The sequence below is a fragment of the Spermophilus citellus genome (genome assembly GCF_964194105.1).
Source record: "Spermophilus citellus genome assembly, chromosome: 2".
Classification (NCBI taxonomy): domain Eukaryota; kingdom Metazoa; phylum Chordata; class Mammalia; order Rodentia; family Sciuridae; genus Spermophilus; species Spermophilus citellus.
The window spans coordinates 2592396-2609824 of NC_138183.1; the positions used below are offsets into that span (position 1 = coordinate 2592396).

Consider the following 17429-nt stretch of genomic DNA (forward strand, 5'->3'; position numbering starts at 1 on the left):
CTGCACAAAGCTCCCGACATTGCACATTGTAACTGTGAAATGTAACTGCAGAATAAGCAACCTTCCTGGTACTCTAAACAATAGTGTGGCTATGGTACTAACGACCCAATGTGACCTACTGGTGTAAATAAACGTGACCTGGACAAAGAGCCGCTCTGCCACCTTCCTGCCCCTGCACTCTGTCTCCTCTTTATATTATTATGATTCTTTACAACTCACCAATAATGGCTGCAAATTCTGACCCTCAGGCCAGCCCTTGCTCAGTGCCAGGCCACGGGCATCTTATGCAATGCCCCCTTTACCTGTCCTCTCACAGGAAGAGGTTTTTGTCCCTATTTTGCAGACCTGGAATGACAAGGCTCAGGGCAAGGCAGGTACCCCCCTGAGAATGGCCAAGAGGGACAGAATCCAGGTCTGGCCCGCCTGGGAGCCTGGCCTGTCTCCCTGGCCTCCTCTGACCTGTCACAGCCTGTGTGTCCTCCCACCGATGGGGAAGCTGAAGCCGGGAGGTGACTGTCCTGGCCCGGGCACCCATGGGTCAGGCGCCCCTCAGCCCTCACCGTCTGGGAAGTCGGGGTGGCAGAGCTGCAAGTCTTTGCAGGTGCGGGCGGGGTTCTGCTGCGTGCCCAGCGGCCGCTTCATCTGCTCGATCTCCAGCTTCAGCGAGTTGAGCGATCCGAAGACCTCCTCCATGCCGTCCGCGTAGTCCACGTAGCTCTCGCCTGCCCCGTCGTCCAGCAGCTGGCTGGCGTCGATGTTCCGACGAGTTCTGGACGCCTGGATCGGCAGGGGCTGGATGACCTCACCCGGGGGGCCCTGGGGTGCAGGAGGGCAGTGGTGAGAGGAGGGGAAGGAACAGGTCCTGGGCTGGCTGGACGTCCGCCCTCAGAGTGGCTCTCTCCCCTCGCCCATCTGCTCTGCAGGTTCCCGCCTGCATTGCACGTCCCCTCCAAGCATGTCCCTTTCTCTGCAGAGCCGTGGGAAGCAGCTCAGGGCCTCGCCTCTGTCTACTGTCCCTGGCTGCCTTAGGAGCCAAGCCTCAGGAGAGTGACTGGACTTCCCTCCTCCTCTCTGTGGCCCCAGGTGGGGCTGCACACAGTGGAGCCACATAAAGGCCTGCTGATGTGGGAAACATGGCGTCCAGGAGGCACCCCGCACTAGGGCCTGGGTGCTGAGTCAGCATGGCCCAGAGGAGGCTCCCGCACCCCAGGTCACAGGGAGCTTCCGCTGCACCTCTGGAGCCTTACCCAGTGCCCAGCACACACCTGCACACACTCACGAATGCACACACACACCCACAGGCAAGAAAACGCACACGTAGGCACCCCACACATGCATTCCCTCCCGCTCCCCTGGGCAGCTCTTCCTGGGGGTGAGTTGGTTGTGCGGCCTGTATGTGGCCTCGTGTGACTCATTTTCCCTTGCTGTGTCCCACGACAGGCCCTGGGCATGCCACGTGGGTTCCACAATGTTTCAGAAGGAGCCTCGTGAACACACGTCCCTCCAGTCCCAACCACTTCCCCCATGTCACAGGCTACTCACGGGCGGGCCGGGGAGTCCTGGGTGGCCTGCCTCACCCTTCGGGCCAGTGGGACCCTGGAGAGAAAGACAAAAAACCACCCTTGGTCACAGAAGTGTGACAAGAGCTGACATGCCCCCTAGGACTCCAGAAGGGTCTGGAAACCAGTGTGAAGGTGGGGGTGGGGACAAGGATGGCAGGGCTCTGCTCTCCTGAGCACCTGAGGAGGGAACCTGGGGCCAGTGTTCTCCAAGAGGGAGGAGCAGCCCAGACACCTTGGGGCCGGCTGTGCCGGGCAGCTCAAGAAGTCAGAAGGGGACACTGAGAAGAAACTCAAATGGCTGGTAAACCCTTCATCAGTATCAGGGAAAGCCAAGTCAAAATCACGCGCGGTCTCAGCCCACCAGGGAGAAGGCCACTATCAGAAGATAAACACAGCCGCCCCGGAGAGGAGGCAGAGAAAAGGGAACTCCGGACTCGGCTGCTGGGAGTGTAATCAGCACAGCCTTCGTGGAGAACAGAGGAGGCTCCCCAGAGAGTGGACAGCAGATCTACCCTGCGACCCAGCCACCCTGCTCTGCACACACAGGCCCCGCGCCCACGGCGGCTGCTCAGAGCAGAGCCGACCTGGGTGCCCATCGATGGGCCAGAGGATAAAGAGCACAGGCACGTGTGCTCAGGGGTGTGATCGGCCACGAGGGCAGGGAGCCCATCACTGGCGAGGGCTCCGTGGAGCTGGGGACACTGCAATATGGGAGACTGTCAGGTGCAGAAGGCAAATGCCCCATGGCCGCCCTCGTATGTGTGATGCTAGTGGAGTCAACGTGGACACAGCAGCGACTACTAAAGGCTGGGGACGTGGGCCGGGACCTCGGAGCCAAGCACAGCGAGGCAGAGGAGACCTGCCGGTGCCCCACAGCACGGGACCCGTCCACGGCACCCACACCTCCTTAGTGAACATGGACGGGTTTGAGCAGGAAGCTCTGTGCCACGTGCTGGAGCATCGCTCTGACCTGACCAGGCAGTGACCACATGCCATCAAAGGGTTAACAAATGTTCAGGTGGACAGAAACGCTAACTGCTGTGAGTTTATCATCACACCCTGAACACCTGGATTCGAATGGTCACCATTCACTCCATACGTTTGTACGATTAGAATAATAATTAATTTTGAAAACCCAGTAAATGCAGCAATATAATTTCTGTCTTTAAAAAAAACCCAAAGGAATAACCCCAGTGGCTCGGGAGGCTGAGGAGGAGGACCATGAGTTCAAAGCCAGCCTCAACCACTTAGCAAGGTCCCGTCTCTAAATAAAATATAAGCAAAGGGCTGGGGATGTGGCTCAGTGGTTAAGCAACTCTGGGTTCAATCCCCAGTGCCAAAAAAACCACACCCAAAACCCCAAACTAAAGGTTATCTTTACGTCACGATGCACAGTGGGGAAAGGGGAGAGACAGGAGGAGGAGCAGGCAGGGTGGGGTGCAGGGGCCTCATCCCAGGACTTCGCTTCCTCCCCTCCCCCAGCAGCTCCCTTGGTGGGGCCTTAGGCAGCTCCACTTACCGAAGAGCCTTTAGCACCTTTGGGACCTGGCGGACCCTGCAGGGAGTAGAGGTCAGGCGTTAGCAGGGGAAGCTGCTCCGGGCCCTGTCCTGCTCAGCCCAGGTCAGTCTGCCCAGCCACCCAGCTGGGAAATGACAACTCTGGTGGCCTCCAAGCAAGAGTGCAGAGTGCCTGATGATGTACCATCACCCCACAGCACCCAGAGGCCCGTGGCCAGGGCCTCCACCTTGGGCATATGGACCAGGGCCTAACCTTCAGACGGGTGGGTGAGGACAGGCTCAGGGCTGTGGGAGAGCCTCGGCAGGGCTGGCTCTCCCCAACACCAGGGAGGCCCAGTCTGGGGTGCTGAGGGTGGGTGCCCAGCTCACGCCTGGCCAGGCTGGCCCTGCCCAAACACTACTTTCCTCACTCTCACCACATGCCTACAGACAGCTTCCACAGCCCCTGGGTGCCCAGCCATAGAGGTAGGCCCCTCCTTGCCTCCCGTCCCCAGTCAGGGCCATCAACCCCACTTCTAAGCCTCTGCCTCCCGGAGCCCAGTGCGGGTTCAACGTGTCAACCTTGGACCCCGTTTCTGTAACTTCCCTGTAACCCCAGCCTCTCTGCTCCCCACAGAACAATCCAGGGACCCCAGGCCCCTCACAGATACACACCGGCAAGCCAGGGGGCCCAGGGGGGCCAATCGGGCCCGAAGGACCAGTGATACCCTGAAAAGAAGCAGAAAGAGCAGTTACAGCCTTCAGACAGGGATGGGCGGAGGAAGCGGGCCCTGACCCGCCGGGCCTCGGGGTCCCCAAGCCCCTGGCTGCCCCTCTGCAGTGCAGGCAGCTGCCCTCTGATGTGGGGGCTGCTGCACCACAAGAGCAGACGTCTCTTCTCGCTGGGCCTGGGTTGGCCGTGCCCAGCCCCACTGCCCTGTCCACGCTAGACTGCTCCAGCCCTGTCCCACTGGAATGCAGAATGACCAGTCCAACACGCTGTCACACACTTGGTCTCTCTTGTTGCTCCTGTCCATGGTCCTGTCCCCCAAGTCCCCCTGTCACAACAAGGCAGAGGCAGGGCGGGGAGGGCTGGGAGTGCTTTGGGCCCCATGTGTCCCACCCTGTCCAGCCTGTGTGACCTCTGACCATCCCTTCCCATGAAGCTCAGGCCCCGTTGGTGCAGAATGACTTCTCTCACTTTCCACCCAATCCCACTGTCTCCACTTGGAGATCTGTGTCCCAAAGACATCCTGCTGGCATTCGGGCTGCAGCCAGGGTGGTGAAGGTCACAGCCAGCCTCCCCCAGGAGGGCACATGCCTCTCCTAGACCCCTGATGGGGGCTCCTCTTAGGAGTCCATGACTTGGAGCCTGTACCACAGTGCAGACATCCTCTGTCAGCAGGAGCCACCAAGAGCACCTGGGGGGGACAGGTGGGCACAGGGCAGCCATCCTTTTGGAATGGGGACCCTGAGTGTCTAATTCTCGTGGCCACTTGCCACCATGCACAGAACAACTCTCCTCCACGTCTGTGGTCATGTCCAGGGGACACTGAGTGGTCAGAAGACGGCCAAGGCCATGACAGAACAACGCTGGGCACAAGGCAGGGGTCTCTGAGGAGCTGCCCACATCTGTCACAGGCCCCAGGACGGGTGCGGCTTCATCCCCAGCTCAAGGGCTCTCGCCACTCCCTGCTGGCCCCCATGTCCTGCCATCCTCTGGACAAGGTGGGGTGGAGGTGAGCAAGGTCCCCGGGTGTGCAGCCTGTCACACAGCTGGGGAAGTGGAGAGTCCCACACTGGAACCAAGACACGCTGCCTTCCCTGGGAGAAGAGCTAGGGCAGCATTTGTGTGTGGTGGCAGTCCCAAAGTCCACCCCTAGCAGGCCTGGAAATGTGGTGGCACAGCCATGCCCAGGGGCACCGAGTCCCCTCCTCTGCCTCTGAGGTGCACGTCACCCTTCCCAGGCCTGGGTCCTTCTCCTGCCCTCCTATGGCCACGTCCCAGGGGTTCACAATGGCAGAGGATGAAGCCCCTGGCGAGGGTCTTTACGGTGGCTTGCTGGGGGCTACAAACTCCAATGAGCTGCAGTGTGTCCAGAGAGCTAGAGTGGTCACCTGGGCCAGGTGGCACGAACACACGTGACTCACTCCCCTCCACGCAGGGACACAGGCTGCAGTCGCAAAGGCTCCTGGGGACGAGCTAGTCACGTGCTCTTGCACACCAGTGGGAGGTGGGAAGGGCAGACTTCTGAGTCCCTCCCGCAGCAAGGCCACCAGAGCAGTAAGGGGCACCTGTCTGCAGTCAGGGCAGGGCTGGGGGCCGTGTGCCCAGCTCCCGTGGACCTGGGTGAGCCCAAACCTCACTGTCCCGGTGTGAAAGGCGGGTGACTGAGCCCTGGAGATGATGATGGCCCTCAGCTCTGGGGACAGCGGGGGCTACAGGGAGCTCCACCTCACGCACCTGTTCTCCTTTAGGCCCAGATGAGCCCTGGGGGCCAGGGAGGCCTCGGTCACCCTTTTCACCCTGTTCACCTGGAGGGCCAATGAGTCCGATCAGGCCTGGGTGACCCTGTCAGGAAATAGGCATGAAAGAGCATTTGTGTGTGGTGGCACTACCCAAAGTCCACCCTAGCAGGCCTAGGAATGTGGTGGCACAGCCATGCCCAGGGGCACGAGTCACCATGTCACCATCAATGTCTGCAGGAGTGGGAATAATTTCAAAAGACACATTGGGTGCCAGGTCTGACGAGAACCACCCCAAGAGACAGACATGCAGACCCAGACACGGGAACCGGTGACAAAGGGCTTCTCTGAGCAATACCGTGTGGTTCTTCACATACCTTCCGATCATCCAGAGGAAATACATGCTTTTCCCTATAAAGACCTAAAACTAAACTTGTACCAGAAGCAGAGCGGCAGAGAACTGGATGCTATAATCCCTCGTCACATCTTGAAAGGACAATGAGACAATTCCTGCTCTGTATGTGGGTTTGCTCCCCACGAGCCCCAGGAGAGCCCTGGAAGGGTCCCTCTAGCTTCCACTATGCAGGGCGGGGGGGGGGGGGGGAGCGGTGAGCTGGTGGCAGATGTGGGGAGAGGAGCGAGCCCGCTGCCTTCTCCAGGTACCACCACTGGCGGTAAGCTTGATGTTTGTAAATGAATGTAAGTGGAGGAGAGGTCACCACCAAGAGTAACACTGCCCAGCCCAGTGCCACCCCGCAGCATGGGTGTGGATGTGTCCTGAGCGAGCGCCCTGCCTTGGTCCTGGATGCCCTCCAGCCAGGACCTCTGTGCCCAGCCAGAAGGTTCTGGTCATTCTGCAAGGCAAGGGTCTCTGAGGAGCTATCCACATCTCCTGGGGCCCCTGAAGGCAGGACAAGCCTTGAAGGCTGTGTGTATCCTTCCTGCTCTCTCCGCCAGGCACTCTGGGCCACAGTAGGCCGCAGGGTGTAGACTGAGGCTTGCTGGGCTTGAGCCAGGACTGCTGCTGAAGTCCCTACTCACCTTTTCACCTTTGGGTCCAGAATCTCCCTTGAGGCCAGGAAGTCCTGGAGGACCCTGCAGGAGGAGGCAGATTAGAGTCCTCATCCCAAGGTCTTCTGGTGGCAAATCCCCTACACCCACCCCCACCATACACACTGCAGGGATGTCACTCACCATGGGGCCAGGTGGTCCGTCAGGGCCTGGGGATCCTGGGAGACCTTGTTCACCCTGAAACGGAGACCCCCGGTGTGAGCCGGCACCCCTGGTCCTGCTCTTGGCAACCCTCCTTCCCCTTCCTGGTCTGCCCAGTCCACTCACCACCGGGCCAGGGATCCCACGCAGGCCGTCAGGCCCAGGCTTCCCAGGGGCCCCCTGGGGGCCAATGGGGCCAGTCTTCCCAGGAGGGCCTTCCAAGCCAGCTTCTCCCTGCAGAGGAAGTGGGATTTGGGTGCTCAGCTGCTCCAGGCACCTGGCCCAGGACACCTGCTCAGAAACCCTGGGTGGCCCCCAGATATCCGGGGCTGCCCCCAAGGCTTCCTACCTTCCTCCCAGTGGCTGCCTGGCCAATGCCCACCCCACTAATTTCCTAAGCCAAGTGATTCCATCTCCCGCTGCTCATGCCAGTCGCTACAGTGGGTCTTGGCAGTTACCTCCCAGCGGGGCCAGCACCACTGCTGTCCCACTTGATGGCAAGGAGTCTCCCCAAGGGAGGGCCAGTGGTGCCCGCCCAGATCTTGGCCATGAACTAACTCACTCATAGGACAGACCCACTGCCTGGGTACCAGGCCCCATGCTGGGCTCGGTGTCCGAGGTCAAGGGCCGCCCATAAGCCTCAGCTCAGGGGTCTCTCGACTCCTGCACCCCTGCCTCATTCCTCTTCCCTTAGACCCGTGGGCAGACAGACCCCAACGCCCAGGCCACCACCCACGGCTCCACCTGGCCTCTCCGCAGCCCAGTCCACCACCTCTATGTCCCAGTTGTGCCCTCTGGTGCGGGGCTCCTTACCTTGGCTCCTTTCTCTCCCTGTCTACCTTCGGGGCCCGCGGGGCCCGGGGGGCCCTGGAACAAGCGAGAGAACACAGGTGGTGAGGTGGGCCCCAGAGGGGGTGGGAGCCCAAGTGAGTCAAGGCTGGAGAAAGGGGCCTGAGGCCACTCCTGGGCCACTGGTCAGCATGGACACAGGTTTTTATAATGGGTCCCAGTGACTCAGTCCCAGCCAAAGAGCTCCGGGTAGACCTGGGGGCACCACCCTGGTGCTGCACAGGAGGCTCAGTCTCACAGTCCCCAAGCCACCAGCGGGTTCGTTGTGCAAAGATGCCCCTCCACTGTGCTGACTTTCCGGAAGGTCTATCCAGGGGACAGGCATTTTCCAGCTTTGTGGGTGATTTCCTCCCAGATGGTTGGGTCTATTGACTGTGAATGGTTGGCCTGGCCTAACAGAAATGGCCATCATCCAAGAGCAGCGTGAGCCCAGGACCGGCAGGGAGTGAGGGAACGCCCCCCAGCCCAGCTTCCTCCTCAGGGACTCACCCTCTTTCCTGGAGGGCCGGATGGACCAGGTTCACCAGTGGGGCCCGGGGATCCCTGGGGAGACAAAGAGCAGAGCGTTAGGAGTCGGGGTGGTGGGAGAGGGCGCCCAAGTCAGGGTTGGCCCACAGCTGAGGAGGCACTCGGATCCTCTGGTGAGTCTTCATCACCAGTCCAGCTGCCTCCCTCCTCCCAGCCAGCACAGCCAGCCCCAGAGGAGCCCTGCAGCCTCCGCACCCAGCTCTGGCCTCTGAGCACAGCCCCCGACGGGCGCCCGGCACCGTGTGCTGCACTGAGGGGGACTTCCCCAGCTCCTGGGGGTGGACCCCGGGAGCTGCAGGTAGCCCCAGTAGGACTGTGTGGGCATCTCTTTGTTCTGGAACAGGGTCCAGCCTTCCCTTAGATGCCCTGGCGGCTCTCGGAGTCTCGCCACAGTCAAGAGTCAGCACCAGGGACCTGGGTTTGGACTTCCAGGAAGGAGCCGAGCCAGTGGCAGAGTCCCCCAAGCACAGGACCCTCCACCAGGGTCGAGCAGCACGGCAGACTCACCGTCTGTCCAGGTTCGCCATCGTCCCCTTTGTCACCAGGTGGACCATCTTGACCCTGAGGGAAAAGCAGGTTCCCCACTGTCACCCGGAGGGAGGTGCCCCAAGTTCCTCTGGCTATAGTGCTCCCCAAGTCTCCCTAAACCTGATAAATCCAGTGCCAGCACAGGTGTGCCCCAAAGCAGAGTGCAATCACCTCAGGGAGGGAGCTAGCCTCAAAGAACATCAGAGCAAGCTGGCAGGAGGGGACAGGCTACAGGGACAGGGCTGTGGGGCAGAGAGGCTGTGGGGACAGAGCTGTGGGGACAGGGGCTGTGGGGACAGAGGGGCCGTGGGGACAGGGACTGGAGGGTCTAAGAGACTGGACTTCCTTGAGCACCTACCGCAGGGCCAGGCTCTCCAGGAGGGCCAGGATCTCCAGGAAAACCAACTGGACCCTGAAGAGAAGAGAGAGGCAGGCCCAGGCCATCAGCAGTCAGACCACACCCTGTCCATTGGTCACCGTCTCAGGACCCCACCGCCACCACTCAGGAGCTGGGACAGTCCCTACACCTCAGGCACTTTCCACCAGGAGGCCCTTTCATGCAGTGCCCCAGAAAGCAGCAAGCCCAACCAGGGACAGCAGCCTCCAGCTGTCCAGAGACACATGGGGCAGGCACACTGCCCACACGTCCACCCTGGCAGCTCCAGGCTGAGACCAAAGCCCACACCTCAGACTTCTAGATCAGGGCTCTGAGAAGCCCCCTCCTGATGCCAAATCAGGGCAGATGAGAGGATGGGGCGTGTGCCCAGGCCCAAGGCTAGTGGGTGTGTGTCTCAGCTGCTGCCCCGTCCACAAGGATGAACCTCTAGGCTTCTCATGCAGGTCTGCTCCAGCTCATCCCCACCCATGTGCCCAGTAGCTGGTGTGGGACCCTCCAAACCTTCAACAGTCACCCCCGGCACATAGCAGTCATGTGGCCCTGTCTGAGTATATGCCCTGCCCCCGTGTCAGGGGGCCTGGCAGGGACTGCCCAAGAGGGTACCAGGCACCACAGGATACTCACAGGGCTGCCTTTGGGGCCGTCGTCTCCAGGGGGTCCTTTGGGCCCTGGGGGTCCAGCAGCACCAGAGGGGCCTGCCTCGCCCTTCTCCCCCCTTTCTCCTTTGGGTCCCTGGAAGAAAAATAGCCAGAGTCCAGTTCTCAGAGCTGACTGAGCACTGGCCCAGAATGAGGCACGTGATGGCCTCCAGGGGCTCTGTGCCTCATCAAATCCCACAGCCCCTTCCCAGCACCTCTGGGTGGGCCGGAGGAACCCCTGGCTTTCTGAGGCTCAGCTCTAGTGGGGGGGCTGCTCCTGGACCAGACAGCAGGCAGTGGGGACCCCAAGGTTCAGTTCCTGACTCTCAGGCACAGTGGGCAGCAGGAAGGCCAGGAAACCTGGTCCACATTCAGGGTGGCCTCTCAGGACATTCACCTGACCTCAGAAGGCCTGTATATTTTCAGTCTGGTCCCCAATGTCTGGGGTGAAAAGTCACCCTCACACTCAAGGCCAAGATGCCAGAGAAGGCCAGGTAAGCAGCAGCCACTGATGGTGGGCACCACTGCTGAGGTCCACACACACACACACACACACACACACACACACACACACACACACCTAAATACAGGTGTGTGTGCCCCCAACACGTGCATGCACACACAAGGTCAGGTCCCCAAGCGGACCCTCTTTTTAAGTGTGACTCAGTGGCCAGTCAGCAGAGTAGAGCATGACTCCCATTGCATGGTGGGAAGACCTAGGCAGGGATGGAGCTTCCAACCAGCTCCCATGTGGACACTTCCCGCCCTGCCCGGAGCCCACACACTCACCGGGGGGCCCCCTTCTCCTGGAAGGCCAGGCTCACCAGCTTCACCAGGCTCACCCTGAGGAGAGAAGGAGCACGTCAAGAGGAGGACAGCAGCAGTGGTCCCGTGGCCAGCACAGACCATGCTCCACCTGCCTGCTGCCTGGCACTGGGACCCGGGCTGGCAGGACAGAGGCCACCATCCCCAGGTGGCTCCCAGGATGGCAGGGGAGGCCAGCAGTGTTAGACACAGGCAATTGATGGACACAGGGAGATGGCGTCCAGGCTACGAGGGATACGGCCAGTGAAGGCTTTCCTGGGCAGGGGCCTCGAGGGATTTGGAGAATAATTATGAGAAGATGGGGGCTGCACTGTAGGTGGGAACCCTGCAGGGCAAGGCAGGGGACAATCACAGGCCACCTTCATAGAGCATCGACAGGGACATGCTGGGAATTGGGGGGCCACACCTCTCAGGGCAGAAGCAGAGGCCACTCCTCTGTGGGGTATTTCTCCCCAGCCTTCCTATCATGAACAGGAGCATGGTGGACGCTTGCTCCCACCGAGTGGCCTGTATCCAGGAAGCAAGCTCTGGGAAGGGTGGGGGGACCTGAAGTGTGCCCTGCCCTCACCTCCAGAGCTCACCCACAGCTCTTAAGACAGCGCGAGCCCAGGAGCATGAGGGGACTTGGCCCTCGATGCACAGCACACACACTATGTGCACACATGAACGCGCACACTCATGGACACACACGCACACACATACTCGCGTGCAAATACATGCACAATTGTGGGTCTCAAGGGCCCGGGCTCTAATATCCACCAGACTGAAGGCCAAGGGCCCAGCATGAGACAAGACCAGGGCTGAGTAGCCGCAGCCCTCTCAGAGGGGGCGCAAGTTTCCACCAGGGCCAGATCCTGGGGAGGGGGCAGGGCTTTGCCAGCGGTGCAGTTTGATTCTGTAAGAGGCCGTCTCAGATGGACGTGCCCGAGTTCCCAGTTCCAGTTCACGAATACACTTCTAAGCTTCACAGCACACTGGACGGAATGACCCAACCAGGTCCTCGTGCCTCTGCATACACAGGCACACGCACACGTGCACACACACGGTGGTCCCCCACAGGGTCTTGGAGTTGCTGCCCCAACAGGGGACCTCACCTTCTCTCCCACTGCGCCAGGATTTCCTATCCCTCCTGGAGGGCCTTGTGGGCCGTCAGCACCTGGGGCTCCGGAGGGTCCTCGGGGGCCGGGGGGACCAGGAGGGCCCTAGGAGAAGAAGTGGCCATTGAGCCCAGAAAAACAAAAAACCTCCCCAAACACATGCAGCAGCTGGCACGGCTGGCCTGGGTGCCTGGTCACACTTACCATCTGGCCCACATCCCCCGTCTCACCCTTTTCACCTGGAGGTCCCGGCAAACCCTAGAAGAGGGAGCTGCGGTTAGGAGCCACTCTGCTAGTGCACACAGGCGCCCCCAGGGGGCGCCTCCTGGCATCTACACACGAGCACAGCCCCAGTCACCAAGGCCCGGAATTAGCCAGAGGAAATAATTAGAGAAGAATGCAAAGATTTATGGACAGCGGCACGTATGGTGGCATCCCATAAAACCATAAACCTAATGAGCTGGCAGCAGGGAAACGTCGGGTAAATTATGTGTCCAGCATATGCTGGGATGCCACACAGTAACTAAAGACTGCTTCCCAAATAAATAAAACGTCACAATATCTAACAGCGTTTGACACGCCCCACGGTCTAGGACGCAGAGCTGGGTATCAACTCTGCATGTGACCTGTGGGTGTGCCTGTTGAACTTTGCAAACACAAGACACAGCCTCCTGCTTGCCCAGGTGAAGGTGAACAGGTACATTTGGGCCGTACTCAGGCGGGTGGCCCTCAGTGCTGGGGACACATGCAGAAGTGGACATGGCTTTCTTTCCTCACAATTGCTCAGCATTTCCCGTGATTGTGGACACAGATGCCTTGCTTGGGAGCAGTGGACCTGCTCTGGGAAGGGACAGCCCTTCCAATCCCCACCACAGAGCCCGAGCTTCTCCTTTCTTAAGATAACAGGAGGAGTGGGCCCAGCAAGACATAAAGCCCTCTGTAGAGCCCCAGCCCTGTGAAAACCCTGCTTACCTGTAGACCCACCGGCCCTGGGGGCCCAGGGAAACCTCTCGAGCCTTCATCTCCTTTCTGCCCAAAGAGGCCCTGCTGGCCACGAGGGCCTGGCTCACCGTCTGCTCCCTGCAAGGTAAGAATTGAGCATGGTGAGGCTGAGCAGCACTCGAGGGCCAGGGCTTGTGGAGGTCATTAGCCACAGATACTCACGGAGGGGCCTGGCTGTCCAATGGGGCCTTGAGGACCTGTGGGCCCAGGAGGACCCTGTGAGGAACAAACAGAGATCCAGGTTGATTTGCAGATCGCAGATCAGGTCGAGAGAGGAGTGAATCTCATTGCAAACCCAGGTGGACCAGTACAGGGGGCACATGCACACAAGGTCAGTCCCCACACCGCCACTCAGCAGAGGGATGTCCAACATCCAGGCCACAGGCTGTGGAAAGGTGTCCACATTCTCAGTTCCAACATGAGCATGTTATGACAGATGGCAAGGAAGCTGCCACCAGTGTCACACTACAGGCACTCTGCACCCCTCCGCACGCGGGGCGGGGGGGCTGGGCACTCTGTGCTCCACAGCATGTGGTGGGGGACAGGCACTCTGCGCCCCTCCGCACGTGGGAGGGGCAGGCACTCTGCGCCCCTCAGCATGCGGGGCAGGGTCTGCAGGGCACAGATGCCTTGGGGCAAGCGCCCTGAGCCCACTTTATCTCAAGACCTGTGAACGTGGCCTGCTCACGCTTCAGCAGCGAGACACGCTCATAGGTTCACACACACAGGAGCTTACTGGGAAAAGAGCCATCAGCCTTCCCACGCATGGCCACCAAGGGCAGCGCCCGGCACGCTGGCGCATGGCCGTTTCGAGGGGCACCCGCACTCCGCCACAGCGCTTACCTGCTCGCCTTTGTCACCCTTGCTTCCTTTCTGCCCTGGCTCCCCGATCTCTCCCTAGGGCAGAGGGGAAAGAGGATCAGCCCCAGGGACTGGGCCTCCTCTGCTCACCACTATCCCTTTCTCTGGTGACAGCAAGTCAGCTCTCCAGGTGGCCACGGCTCACATAAGAAGAAACACTTCTGTGGATCAGCACAACTTCCTTTCTAATGTCAGGGTAGGAGGTGCAGGCTTGGGATCTGACTCTGACTCTGCACAGAATGTCAGTAGACTTGGCAATGGGGACACTGAAGATATTTGCTTTGTTTTAGAATTGGACCACCCACGTGGCAACAGATCAGGGGGCAACACCACTGCTGAGATCCCCAAGAAGGCGTCTAATCTTCCCCAGTGCTTCTGTTAGGGCAGGGCTGTCTCCACCCGAGAGGCCTGGCACCCTCCAGGCAGAGGTGACAAAGTCAGGGCCATCACCAGAAGTGGTCCAATGGAAAGCCAAGCCAAAGGGCTAAGTCCCACTGCCGTCATTAAATGAGGTACAGATACGAGCTCAGTAAGAGCGCCAGGCCACACAGTGCACTCCTATTGATGTGGAGCCTGACAATCAAGGAGAGACTCTAAACACAGACATTAAGGAAAACCTCCAGCTCTGGAGAGTCAGAACTTGAAACCAATCAGCGGGGGCAGGGAGTGTTCCTCTGCCCTGGGCACCGGCAGCTCAGGATCTGGGCTGTGGATTCTACACAGGATTCCAGGTCCCTGAGCACACTAGGCCTTGTCAGGGCCTCTGTGGGCGTCCTCCTCAAAGTCGCCCGCTGCCACCAGACCTCAGTGCAGTGCGGGTGGCTCTGGGGCTGAGCCTCCACCCAGCGTCCTGGCTGGCACCCCCCTCCCACCTCACCTGCCGGCCAGGCTCGGCCAAGGCTCACTCTGCCTTCTCCTTACCTTGTCTCCATCTTCTCCAGGGGGACCCACAGGGCCAGCAGGACCAGGGAGCCCCACAGGTCCCTGGAGACCGTCTCGGCCAGCTGGGCCTTGCGGCCCTTTCTCACCCTAGAGAGGACAAAAGATCCCTGTCACTTGTGGTTTCCTCACAGCAGCATCTACAGCAGCTCCTCACCCCAGAGAGGGAGGCCTGTGGGCCAGACGCGGGTGCTCTGGGCGAGCGGCTGCATGGCAGTCCTAACAGGCCACCAGGCCTGGGCCACAGACAGCTGCGGAATCACTTCCTTACCCACACACATCCTAGGGAGGCCGACCCGTTACAGACGAGGAAACTGAGGCTGGGGAGCAGCAGAGTCAGCATTCAGACCCAGCCCACCACGTCCTGAGCCTGCGTGACCAGTCCGGCTCTCGAGCAGGAGCCAAGCTTCGGGACCAGCAGGAGGACAGCCTGCACTTCAGCCCCCACCAACTTTATCACTCTTTGGCTTCTTTGTAAACACCCACCTGCGTGCGCGCGCACGCACGCATGCGCGCACACACACACGTGCAGTCGCTAACATGCATGCACACCCATGAGCCACTCAACACACACAGAACACACATGCACACACATAACAAGCTCACAGCTGTGCACGCCTCACAGGACACGCACAATGTGAGGCACAGTTACTACGTGTGTGCACACCGTATGCTCATGCACACACACGTGTGCACACACAGGCATGTTTTTACCTGCAGGTACCCGACATGCACACACACCAGTCCCTGATCCTCCCTGTACACATGACTGATGGCTTTCCTCTCCTGGCCCTTGGTGACTCACATGATCCTCACCAAGCTCTTGCTGTGCCGTTTACCCAGCCACCTCATCTCTTTGAGTGACATGCATTTTCCCACCCCAGCCAGGACCCCTTTCTTCCAAGAGACATGAAGAAAGAGGCGTGAGCCCTGGGGAGGGGACACAAGGAGAGCACGCACATGCGGCTCCATGTGGTTGGCAGGGCGCCTGCTCACTGGCCCACCCACCCCTTCCTGCCTCACCCTTGGCTCCTTACCCCTCATACTTGGTCCCTGTCAATAAAACGTCCACACCAAAGAAGCCAGAAATGCTGGGGCTGGGGGCCGCTCCACGGAGGCCTGCCTGGGCAGCCTCTTGGGCAGGCAGTCAGGGGTGCTCCCACTTTCCAGTGACCTTTCCTCCTCTGGGAGCTATCGGGGACTGGTGGGCTTTTCCCTGCTCCGTGAAGCTCTTGCAAGGCTTCTGCTTAAACATTTACTCTCTCAAAACAATGGGCCAAGCCGTCCCCACCAGGGTCTGCGTGTGCTCCACATGCACAGAGGGCCAAAAAGGCTTCTGTTGTCTGGCATAGAATCCAGTTGGAAATGATCAGATGCCATCAAAATTGCTCATCACGTGATGAAAGCCTTCTCCAGGGTGCAGATGTCCCCAGTGCGTTTACACAGGGTCCTCCTGCTCAGGGCATGGAACGACGGCTCTTTCCAGCCCTAAGCGCTGAGAGTGGAGCAACAGGAGTCTCCTTGCTTACTCATGTCCCCCAGCACACAGGCCTCAGCCATCGAAGATCCCCCAAGCCCAGGCTCCTCCTGAACCAGGAAGGGAAACTGAGAAGGCTGTCCCCGTGGCTGCACAGCTGTGGCAGGAGTCTCATGGGTGGAACTGACCCCCTCCACACAACTGCCCCCTGGGAAGCTAGGAAGGAGTGTGGCCACTGAGGCTCTTCACAGAGACCAAGGTTTGGGTGGCCAGTCCCCTCCCCCTGCTCCCGCGGTTTCTCAGTGGCTACAGAACTCGGTTCACCAAGAGCTCAGCCCACTGTGGGGGCAGAGGAGGCATCTATCTTCCCCGGAGCCCCACCCTTCTTTGCCAGCTTCCCTCCACCTGTGTTCCCAGGTAAACCAAGGGAGCAGCAGCTTCCAGATATCCATCCTTGTCCTAAAAAGACCAGCTGGGAGGTGGGCCCACGGGAAGGGCTGTCCCCTCAGCAGACACTGTGGCCCTGCACACACATGGCCCAGGCTGGACGGGACCCCCACAGGACACCACCTCTAGCCCACTCTGTCTGCACAAGCTGGGATGCTCACATGCAGGAGTGGACTGCGCACACACTGCAGGGAACCCTCCTGTGGCACCCGGGGCACACACACCACTCTGTAGGATGGCACCCCTTCCTGCAAGCCCACAGGGATGTACCCCGGGACACCACGGGGGAAGGACAGGCTGGGCCCTGAAGGGAGCCCAGCCACTCCAACGAGAGGCCTCTGATCTGAGGCAGTACTTACAGGAGCCCCTTTCTCTCCAGCTGGCCCGGGAGGACCCTGAGGCCCAGGTCTGCCTGGAATCCCGATGGGCCCAGCAGCACCCGCTGGACCTCTCTCCCCTGGAGATCCCTGGGGAGGGGCAGGAAAAGGGTTTCATTCAAAGGCTTCTGGACCACCCGGCCAAGAGTTCCTAAGGCACTCTCATCACGCCACCCGCCCTCACCAGAGCCCTCGGCTGAGAGCAGAGGGACCGTGGGCGAGCACCTGAGGGGCCACCTCGCCACGCTCTCTAGGACCACAATCTGTCACGGGTGGGATACTAATGCTGGGAGGGACCATCTTGTCCAAGAGGCAGCAGGCAAGAGCCCTGACTGGCAGGCTGGGGACGGGCCTCTGCCTTTGCTGGGGGCTCACCTGGCCTCCGGTGGCCAGCTGCAGCAGGTGTCCTCAGAGTCCAAGAGACCATGCCCATCCATCCCCTGCTGGCCCAGGTAGAGCCACCACAGGTGTGGGGCCTTCTCCTGGCTCCCCAGGGACCCCCTGTCACTCAGGCCACCAGCCTGGGTACGTGGTCCACATCCTTGCCAAAGTCCCTCCGCTCCAGCACCCTCCCAGCTGTCACCTGTGCAATAGGTCTGGAGGAAGGTGACAGGGCAAGAGGCTGTGACTCACCGCGGGGCCTGGGGGGCCGGGGGGGCCTTCGCTGCCTTTCAGTCCAAGAGCTCCCTGCAAAGCAGTGGGAAAGTGGGCGAAGGGCACCCAGGGA

The 17429-nt window shown here is 60.3% G+C and overlaps 1 protein-coding gene across 2 annotated transcripts in view; it reads right to left on the reverse strand.

Annotated features, from left to right (window-relative positions):
- COL5A1 (collagen type V alpha 1 chain) overlaps positions 1-17429 on the reverse strand; it is a 136430-nt gene that overhangs the window by 12506 nt on the left and 106495 nt on the right. For both annotated transcript variants that reach the window (XM_081279960.1, XM_081279959.1), the window contains exons 41-62: positions 17336-17389; positions 16685-16792; positions 14384-14491; positions 13445-13498; positions 12764-12817; positions 12572-12679; positions 11804-11857; positions 11597-11704; positions 10467-10520; positions 9664-9771; positions 9001-9054; positions 8622-8675; positions 8076-8129; positions 7551-7604; positions 6864-6971; positions 6720-6773; positions 6567-6620; positions 5524-5631; positions 3735-3788; positions 3082-3117; positions 1543-1596; positions 561-816 (exon numbers count right to left, since the gene is read on the reverse strand). In XM_081279960.1, coding sequence (XP_081136086.1) covers positions 561-816; positions 1543-1596; positions 3082-3117; positions 3735-3788; positions 5524-5631; positions 6567-6620; positions 6720-6773; positions 6864-6971; positions 7551-7604; positions 8076-8129; positions 8622-8675; positions 9001-9054; positions 9664-9771; positions 10467-10520; positions 11597-11704; positions 11804-11857; positions 12572-12679; positions 12764-12817; positions 13445-13498; positions 14384-14491; positions 16685-16792; positions 17336-17389 — 1750 coding nt within the window. The remainder of the gene's footprint in view (positions 1-560; positions 817-1542; positions 1597-3081; positions 3118-3734; positions 3789-5523; positions 5632-6566; positions 6621-6719; positions 6774-6863; positions 6972-7550; positions 7605-8075; positions 8130-8621; positions 8676-9000; positions 9055-9663; positions 9772-10466; positions 10521-11596; positions 11705-11803; positions 11858-12571; positions 12680-12763; positions 12818-13444; positions 13499-14383; positions 14492-16684; positions 16793-17335; positions 17390-17429) is intronic.